The sequence below is a fragment of the Manis pentadactyla genome, chromosome 6 (assembly GCF_030020395.1).
Source record: "Manis pentadactyla isolate mManPen7 chromosome 6, mManPen7.hap1, whole genome shotgun sequence".
Classification (NCBI taxonomy): Eukaryota; Metazoa; Chordata; class Mammalia; order Pholidota; family Manidae; genus Manis; species Manis pentadactyla.
Window position 1 is genome coordinate 154,121,067 of NC_080024.1, and position 9,504 is coordinate 154,130,570.

Genomic DNA, 9,504 nt, shown 5'->3' on the forward strand with positions numbered 1-9,504 from the left:
CATCCTGGGGTACTAGGTCCCCCCCAGAACCTGGGGCACAGCCTACAGGAAGCTCAAAATTTCTTTGAAGTCTCTTATTTGATCTTAAAAATTAATGCAAATGTTGCATTCTACTGGTAACTTAGCTGTGCTTATTATAAAAATAGATTCTATTACTTGCCAGTGAACTTATTTAATATTTTCCCCAAAGCTACTGCATTGAGTTTACATGCAGGGAAGATACCCCGTGCAGCCCCTGGCACCTACCCATTTGAGAAGTACAGCCTATTCATTGCTACTTTGTTTTCCCGTAATTACAATAGAACTTGTAACTAACTCCCTTGCTCCCTTGTTTCACAGACTGGAAGACCAAGGCTCTAACGACGTAATTATAGTCTCTTGTTTAAGGTGCCAAGCTGGAGGCCAAGAGCCCCAGAGACCCTCATCTCCTCACTGCCCTTCCACAGCTCTTTCTGTCGTATTGTTATATATCTTACCAGTATGGCTTATGGTACTACTGAAAGCACATCTTCATTTCTCTGTAAAATCAGCAGCACATTTTTAAGGGCCACAAACACACAACAGTAAGTTCCATGCATGTCCTCATGTAGGTCTGTATGCCTACAAAGTTAACTGCACATAATAAGTAGTAAGACGACATTTGGTTTAAACACTTTTTTTTCAAGTGACAGATTTTGCCTGATAGCTTTGAATCAGTCCAATATTTTTAAAAATCTTCCTGGACCTGACTTTAAGTATCTGATAAATCAAAGAAATTAGACTTAGTAGAAATTAAGCCAACTTGATATGCTTTTAGCTACATTTCTTACTGTTTATATTTATTCATACATTTTGTGTTTAAAATCTGAGAAAGTACTGCCCCAGGAGGATAGCTCCCAGACCAACCTGCCTGACATAATTATCTGATTATGGGTATGTCTTCCATCCACGAATTCTGAGGGGGCAGAAAAAGAGAAGATTCTACTTCTCTAAGTTATGAAGTCCTAAAAAAGACGCTCCCAGAGTAGGAAAACGACTTCGCAGCGTGTTCTGGGGGGACGCCCTCCCCGAGATGCGCAGGTGCCGCCGCTTTCGCACCCGGTTCCGCAGGTGGAGCGTCAGCGCACGGAGCGGACTCGGCGTGCCCCAGCTCCCCAGGTGCTCATACCGAAGGGACGGAGGAGAAAGGTCACTTCCCGGGGGAACTGCTCTACTCGTGTCCGAGAAGGGGAAGCCCACGCTTCCCAGGCGGAGAGAGAACCCCTCCGGTCTTGCAGACCCTTCCGCACTAAACACGCCCGCGAGCGACACGCCAGAATCCCACGAGCGAAGATGAAGAGGAAAGGGCAGCGGGGAGTGCGGGGTTCTGCTCGCGGAGGCACCCCCGGGCGCGCACCACCGCCCAGCCGCCTCGGCCCGAGAGTCACCTGAACCCGGCCCTCCCCGGGGCTGCGCCGCCGCCGCCGAGCGGCCAACGCAGCTCCCGGAGGCCGCGGCAGTGATGCTGAACGAGCCGGCCGCGTCCAGTCGCCATGGAAACCCGGCTGGAACGCCCCGGCGGCGCCACGGCCTCGGAGGAGTCGCCGTTCGCACCACGCGCACTGACGCCAGCGCGCTCCCGGTGCGCGTGCGCAGGGGCGGGGCCGAGACGATTCCGCACTGTGCCGGCTCAACAGCGCTTCTCTGAACTTCCAGGGGCCGGCTTCTTCCCGGGCCGTTTTCCTGGCGCACGGGAAGTCCCGCAGTAAATGGGCAGCTCGGAACTTGTGACCCCGCGTGGCGCTGTGCCGACTTAGTCCTCTCACTTCCCTCCTCTCTGGTTTCCCTGGGAAGCAACTGAAACGCAAAGATTACATTTGCAATAGAAAGGGAAATACCGAGATTTTCCCAGTTTACAGTCCTCTCTACAGGATGTCGAGAACATAACAGTTTGTGAGTGTTAATTTGACTTCTACAAATTATGCTTTAACCACACAACGCCTTCAGCGCAAATTCCCCTACGAAATGGACCCACCCTCCGCTGTGTCGACTACGTGTAGCGCATGCGCCAGCCCGCGCAGGGGCATCTAGGAGGTGGCGAAAGGACCAGCGGGCGTCCTGGCCGCCTTACACTGTGGGAAGTGTAGTCCTCATCCTTCCCCTCTGCGTCTATGCCGTGAGGCGTGAGCGCCTCAAACTACGATACCCAGGAGCCCTAGGGGTTTTCAGGTTGCTGTGCACACCATGGCGGGCAGAGTGCGAATGTCAGCCTGGAAGGTGAGCAAAGCTCTTTAATCGGAGTGAAAACGGGACTGTAAAGAAAGGGAGGTGGTATCGACGTCTTTTGGGAGACTTTTCGTCTTAATTTACGCTGCTGGAGCTAACGTATTTTGCCGGACACGCCGTGCAGTATTGCCGTTGTGAACGTGTAGAACTCAGGGTGTGTAGCGGGTGGCGAAACTTCTCAGTCGTGGTTGGCATCTCCCCTGAGGGGAGCGGTTTTCTGGGAACATGCTTTGTACTTTTCTGAGAGCTATACAATATACAGAGAAGCTGCACAGGTCCTCGGGGAAACGGTTGTTTTTGCCACACCTTGTGCTCAGTAAAGCTTGCTTGAAGACAAAGCCCAGTTTGAGATGGGGGCTGCCGGGCCAGGAGAAAACAGTGCGCCCTGGACGTGTGCTTGGAGTCCCCCAGAAGACCCTCTGGACGCAGGGACAGAGCCCCCGGGGAGCAGAGGAAGACAGCAGCAAGCAAGTGTCTGTGCGCAGTCAGAGAGGGGAGCCCGCCATCCCAACGTCACAGAAAGGTAAAGAGGATTCTCCAGTAGGGATCGGTCACCAGCGACGGGCGCTGCCACGCCCTTTTGCACGAGTTCGTGCTGTAGAACAACAGTTCGTAAAAATTAAAAGGTAAAACCGTTTAACACAGTTCAGAATCAGAGAACGTAGGCTACAGTTTCTTCAGATTTGAACTCAAATTTGCAAGTTGATTTTGACATAACTTTGTTTAATATGCCTAGAAAATCTTTCTCAACTTATGGTTACTTTTGGTGTGGAGAGAGCTGTATAAAACTTAAAACCATTGTTTCATATTAATAGACAGATTGCCCAGGTATTGTTTCATCTCATTTGAGTCTCACATTCACTCTCTCAGACATTAGTATTCTTCCTTTTACACGTGAGGCACACTTCCCCAATCTCACACAAGTGAAAATTAATCTCGAATTTCCTAGTCTGGGTTATTTAATATCCAGGTCAATGCTCTTTAGGACAGCCATTCACAAGTATTTCTTGAGCTTCCATTTTCTCTCTGCTTAGTACTTGAATGGACGCTGATGGGTGTCAAAGAACTTCTATACACAAATAGCTTACCTCTTATTTGGGAAGAAAATAGATACAGAATGTGAAACAGTGAGAAAAGATTCATTGTATTACAAAGAAAGAGTAGAAGACAGCATATGATGAAGAGTAATTGGATAGAATAAGTGGAAGAGATTATCCAGTCATAACCTGTGGGGATTAAATCATGTAGATAAATTCAGACACATCTCAAGTAAATACTGTTGTGCCCAGGTGCTGAGTTAGACTATATATACTACAGAATTTAAAATGTTCAAAAAATCACTTACCTTCAGATGATACAGGCAGTAACAGAACATATAAAATAGAAAGGTGAATCAGTTTTCAGAAGAGATCATTAATTTTATTTCTTCATTTCACACGGAATTTGTAGAAAACATAAGTTAAAAGGTAGCAGAGAACGCAGTTTAGTCAACCTGCTATTATACCATGCAAAGATGACTACTGTTAATATTTTTGTTTGTCATTTCAATGCACATAGTTTTCAATGTTAAAAAATTTAACTATCCTACCAATCATAATGTCAAAAATATAATCATTCATGCATAATAGCCTGAACAGTTCATAAGGGATGACTAAAAGTTTAACACAAACAGCCTGTATGCAGAGGTCAAAGGCACATAAGTGTCAGACGGCATGTCAGGCCCTCCGGCCCAGCAGCACTGCTGTACCGTAGGCGGGGCCTGCTGCAGAGCTCCATCCTGGTCTGGACCCTGTTCAGAGACGACTCATTGAACAGGTGGGAGCATTATTCCCACATACGGAAGATGCTGCCTCCAGAGTCCAAAGAGGCCTGTCACACATTGTGGTAGAACTTACAGGATGCCATAGTGTGTCCTTTTTTGGGATAGGGTGTCCCAGCATGCCTCATACAGTGTACTCCTGAGCGGGTTGCCCATGTGGTTGGCAAGCCCTGGCTCTGTTGGGCTCCTTCCCCACACCTGGAGTACACATGCCTTACCGAGCCTGTCACACGTGCCACCCGTTTGAGTTCTAACATGATGGCATAAATAGAGTGGACAAATGCGATGTATCGCAGAATGTGCAGAACAGCGTTGTCCAAATAAAATTTCCTGCAGTGATGGAAATGTCCTGTATGTGTGTGGTCCTAATATGATAGCCCCTGGCCACGTGTGGCCAAGCACTGGAAATGTGGCCAGTGTGCCTGAGGAAGTGAGTTTATATTTAAGTTAGTGTAAAGTCATGTAACTCAAGTAGCCATGTGTGGTGCATGGCCACTGGATTATTGGACAGCCCAGATCCAGAAGGTCCAGGCCCCCTACAGCTATTAAGACAGGACGAGGGAGACTTCACAGGCCCTGGGTGGGACCGTACACATACACTGCTACTGTTCATGTCACTACAAACGGCTGCCTTTCCGCAGCAGAGGTGGGAAAATGCATCCTCCAGACCAACACCACGAGTCTGTGTGAATGTGCTCCCTGAAAGTTCCCGGTAGGCATCATGTCTGTACCGGGGCTGCTGCTTGGCTGAATTTGTGGTGGACCACTTGTCCTCCAGGTTGTGTCTGGTTTTTGGAAAGGGCAGACTGGTGAAGTACATGAGAATACGGTGGAGACCAGCACCCCTGAATCTCTGGGCCTGTAAGAATAGCACTGTCTTTGCCATTCCCCCTCAGATGTGATAATGTTTTGGATTTACTGTCTTGGTCAGTCGGGGGCAGCTTCAGAGGCTTCCCTTTGACTTTCTCCATTATGGTGGCTTTTACCCCACTCACCAAAGGAGCTGAGGTAGGGCTGTTACTGCCAGTTACTGAGTGTATTCATTCCAGGTACACAAGGGAAATCAGAGAAATGACTGCCAGGTAAGTCTGTGGATATCTTCATTCTATGGCTACCATATACCTAACAGAGGGGCCGCAATGCCCCTACCTAATCTATAGCAGAGTTTGCACTCGGAGGGACTGAGTCAGTTGTTCAAGGGATTCCCTCATCTTAGGAGGTAGTAGTATTGTAACACTAAATGAATACTGGTTCCTAGGCCCAGAATTCTGCCGCAGTCCTTTTAAAAACTTTCAAGTAGTTCTAATTCGCAGGAACATTGGAGAACAGCTGCTCCAGAACACATACAGACCCACTTACTAGGTCCTTGGTCCTGTCCCACCTACTAGACATGGGAGCTGCAAGCGTTCCTGCTGACGTCTGACACACATGTAACCCCGTGGTGTTTTCTCTTTACAGTGAAAGAAGCTGGAAGAGATTTTACCTACTTAATAGTGGTGCTTATTGGAATCAGCGTTACAGGTTGAAATCACAGCAAGTATAATACCCCTGAGTATTGTTTTAACTTAACTTCTGCTCTTGTTCTTGCTTGACCTTCTCTTTCTGTGATTTTCAGGTGGCTTGTTTTACACGATTTTCAGAGAACTTTTCTCTTCAACCAGTCCTAATAAGATATATGGCAAAGCCTTAGAAAAATGCCGATCGCATCCAGAGGTTGGTCCTTGAGACTGAGTTACAGAGACTCTAACGGGGAGGGAATGATGGTTGAGTGGGGGCTTCAGAATTCAGGTACAGGTTATGACACTAATGAAGTTCCTTGTACGTAGTAATACAATCATAGTGGTTGGATTGTGATTGTTAGCTCTTTGTTCTGCACTTACAATTCTTTGATTAAAAGCACCCACAGATCCATGGAGGGGTGTTACCCTAATTAAGGGAGTCATTCACTAGTTGTCCAAGATATTAAATACTTAGATTATACCAGAGTATTGAATTCATGTGGTAACTTTCTAGTCTTTTAAAAAAACTGATTCATGACCCTGTGATCATAACAGTAATCGTTGACACCTACTGAAACACATGATGTGCCAAGCACTATGCTCAGTATTTCAGGGCATTATCTCAGATCTCACAAAAAAACCTTTGTGTTAGGTACCACTATTATCCCACTTGCAGAAGGGGAAACTGACACTTCAAAGAAATTAAATAACTCAACAGATCACTGATCTGGAAGTGGGGAGCCGGAGCCTGAATCCAAGTTTGTTTGATTGCAGATCTTTTGCTCTGAAGTGCAGCCTGCCTGAGGATGCCCAGTGGGCAATATAAGAGAAGCTATATACAGTTGAGGCAATGTTTGTAGTTTGATAGCAAATTTCTATTTTTTTAGAAAGGGTCCAAAGTGTTTGCATTTTAAATTCAATAAAAACTACATTGCCACTTCATTGTAAGGTTGCTCATTAGGAATAACTGATTCACATCTCTAGCTCTGATTTTAAAAAGGTCATTATACTTGTTTTGATTCACTGTTTAGTTATGTAAAAAGTTGTTCTAGGTCTTACAGCCTTTAGAACCAGACCCCATTAGACAAATGGCACAAAAGTGTTCATTTATTTGAATGCTTTGTTGTGTTTGTTTTTGTAAGGGGAGTAGGAACAGCTTCACTGCAGCCTACAGTGTTCTGAAACTGCACGGAACACCAAAAAGTTACTATTTTGATCTCTGTGCCTGAAATATTTAAGTTACTTATGGGGTGATTTTTGCATAATTTTTTTTTCCTTTTCATTGGTGTTGTCATTTTGAAAGGGTCCCAGGCTTACTGAATTCTTTTTCTAAAATAAATCACTTGGTTTGCCAGAAAAATACTTTCTTAGGAAGCTTAAAATAACACTGACTAAAGCATTGTCTTACTTCTGCAGGTTGTAAGTGTCTTTGGGGAGCCTGTTAAAGGCTATGGTGAGATGACAAGACGTGGCCGGAGGCAGCATGTCAGGTATTCGTTTGCTTGACGTTGGAAACCTCGGGGATGATTTTTAAATGAGAAGAATTTAGGCTGTGCTCATTCATTTTCTTGACAGTTTTATTGAATATGTAAAAGATGGGCTGAAACACATGCGTGTGAAATTCTACATCGAGGGCTCGGAGCCTGGGAAGCTGGGAACAGTGCATCTGGAAGTGAAAGAGGTGTGCGGTGCAGTGGGGGGCTGTCTGCGTGCAGTGGGGCAGAAAGCTCTGGAACAGGAGCACCTGCAAATGCCTTCATTTGTTTTTCAGAACCCAGGAAGTGGCAAATACGAATTCCGGTATATCTTTGTGGAACTTGAGTCCTACCCTAGAAGAACTATTGTCATCGAAGATAATCGATCTGAAAGTAATTAAAAGAGGTGAGCAGGCCTGCTGTTTCCTGATGGATGGTGAATGGTGCTGACTCACAGCCTGGTCTGTTCATTTGAGTAAGTCCATTTGAGTAAGACAGGAAAGAGCAGTTAGCTCATAAAGGTGACTGTACTGCTTAATTGCTGCATGTAGACAAACTGGATTAGCTTCTGGTACAGTGAAAAATCGTGAATAGAGCATATCTCATTGAATGATCCACCATGGACAGTATTTCTGATCTACTTAACATCATCTTTCATAAGAAATTGTTGTTATCAAAGTTTTACATCACGTAAATAAGAAGATAGGGGTCAGTGTTTTATGCTTTTCTGTGTTGTCTAACTGTATAAAATCTGAAATAAAATTAAAATAAAAAGATGTCAGAAGCAGCTCCCTTCCATGTACTTTGGAATCTCACTTGAAGTGCATCTGAAAATATTTGAAAACTGTAGGAAACCTCTGGTAAAATCTATTTCACCTGCCATGAACTGGGGACCTCATGCACAGTAAACTTGTCAGGGCGACTGAATGAAGTGATAGGCGCAAGGGCCCGGACTGCGGAGGCACAGGCAGTGTGGCCCCCGCCCTGCTGTGGCTGCACTGCCAGTGAGCAAGGGGTGAATGGGTCACCTCAGTCTATGTGTGTGGATAAAATGAGAGTTCCTGTGGCCAGGATTCTCACCTGGCCCTGGTTGACTAGCTCACTGCACACCTGTGGGCAATAATACATGGCTGTTGACTCTATATAAAGAGCTCCACCCAGTGCTGCAAGGCTGCAGGAGAGCAGAGCAGAGGCTGGCGTGGTGGCAGTGCTGAGGACAGAGGCCCAGAGGATGGCTGTGCGGGATGACTGTGTGGACAGAGGGGCCCAGAGGCAGAGACCAGCTTGCTGCACGCAGACTCGCTCTGAGTGAACAGGATTCTAGTGACTGACCTGCCACCTGGAAATAAAGTTGGGTATAACCTTTTCACCCCAAGAACATTCTGCTGTCAATTATTTGGTCACATTGAATCCATAGTGAACTTGCTCTGGGCTGACACCCATTGGCAAGACACTGGAATGCCTTTTCTGGCTATGGATGCTCTGTGTTACTTGAAGTATTTACAGATGTGGAGAAAAGTGACAGCCTACAGAAGTGTGATCACAAGTGTTGACACAAATTAGCATAAAGTGCTGCCCGCCCTGGGAGAGGTCTGGAATGCCCTTGTCTGTGGTGGCTTCAATGTCGTGTCCCTTAAAAAAACGCGTCCTCCTTCTCCCGCAACTGTCTGCAGTGGCATTTCTGATGTGTACTTGAAATGGGAGGATACTTGGGACAGAAGGACCCCCAGGCAATCTGTCCCCTCTTTTTAGTCTCCCTGCCTAATTTAGTTCATGCTTTGGTTTAATTGCTTGCTTAAAATGTTTTTAATTTTAATAAAAAATTTCAGACATTTAGGAATTACAGAAAATACCACAGCAGACACACCTCATCCTCTCAATGAACCACATTTTAAGCAGCTGGGTGAACTCTTGGGCTTTGTCTCCTAACCATTTCTTCGTCTCCTTCCAGTAAAATGTCTAACTTCCAAATTGTTGTCTTTGACTGAAATGTCATTCACAGGCTGAGAAGTTCTGCTTGCTAATCTACATTCAAAACAGAGCCGTGCTCTCCCGTACGGCCTGCTCAGATCCAACTTGATGAAAACCTGGGCTCTGAGCTTCCGGGGATTTAGCCTCCCCCCAGCCCTGGGTTTATGACTTAAGGCTGTTTTTTCGATACTCATCTTTATGTACCTCCCATTTTATGATATACTCATGCCCCTTTAAAACAGGAGCTTATTATTGAGGAGCTTTTCATTTCTGAGTCTTCTAATCAGTAATAAAACTTATCTTTTTCAAAAGGAAAATGCTGTTCTCATGAAAGAGTCTTCCGTACACCGTGAAAAACTTATATGCAGCTTTTTAGATGCCATTTTCCCCCCTTTGATGTAATTTCATACTTCATGTTAAAATTTATTTTTGTAAGGAGCTTTTTAAATCAGTTTTGGCGTCTGTGATTCTGACTGTGGTCTCTCTGTCCCTGGAC

General features: G+C 45.7%; 2 protein-coding genes across 5 annotated transcripts in view; one reads left to right on the forward strand and one right to left on the reverse strand.

Annotated features, from left to right (window-relative positions):
* The window catches only part of FBXO15 (F-box protein 15), a 39,269-nt gene extending 37,358 nt beyond the window's left edge, over positions 1 to 1,911 (reverse strand). For 2 of the 3 annotated variants that reach the window (XM_036884156.2, XM_036884153.2), the window contains exon 1: positions 1,407 to 1,651. In XM_036884156.2, the coding sequence (XP_036740051.2) occupies positions 1,407 to 1,513 (107 nt within the window). In that variant the 5' untranslated portion in view covers positions 1,514 to 1,651. Of the gene's footprint in view, positions 1 to 1,406 lie in introns of all 3 variants that reach the window. The other variant, XM_036884157.2, reaches the window with a different exon arrangement.
* A 277-nt stretch (positions 1,912 to 2,188) lies between these two features.
* On the forward strand, positions 2,189 to 8,293 carry TIMM21 (translocase of inner mitochondrial membrane 21). 2 transcript variants are annotated; one of them, XM_057504269.1, is made up of 7 exons: positions 2,189 to 2,767; positions 5,522 to 5,584; positions 5,679 to 5,776; positions 6,979 to 7,052; positions 7,138 to 7,243; positions 7,334 to 7,443; positions 8,187 to 8,293. In XM_057504269.1, the coding sequence occupies exons 1-6, from the start codon at positions 2,470 to 2,472 to the stop codon at positions 7,436 to 7,438; spliced, it is 744 nt and encodes a 247-aa protein (XP_057360252.1). In that variant the 5' UTR covers positions 2,189 to 2,469; the 3' UTR covers positions 7,439 to 7,443; positions 8,187 to 8,293. The 2 variants fall into 2 exon arrangements, with proteins under 2 accessions (XP_057360252.1, XP_036740055.1); XM_036884160.2 differs by lacking the exon at positions 8,187 to 8,293 and having other exon boundaries at positions 2,192 to 2,767; positions 7,334 to 7,813.
* Positions 8,294 to 9,504: the final 1,211 nt, after the last annotated feature.

Bases quoted from the DNA above. Each gene is read 5' to 3' on its own strand.
- TIMM21 (XM_057504269.1), top strand. From the start codon at position 2,470: ATGCTTTGTACTTTTCTGAGAGCTATACAATATACAGAGAAGCTGCAC. The intron at 7,053-7,137 runs GTATTCGTTTGC...TTTTCTTGACAG, and splicing joins GGCCGGAGGCAGCATGTCAG to TTTTATTGAATATGTAAAAG. The intron at 7,244-7,333 runs GTGTGCGGTGCA...TTTGTTTTTCAG, and splicing joins TGCATCTGGAAGTGAAAGAG to AACCCAGGAAGTGGCAAATA.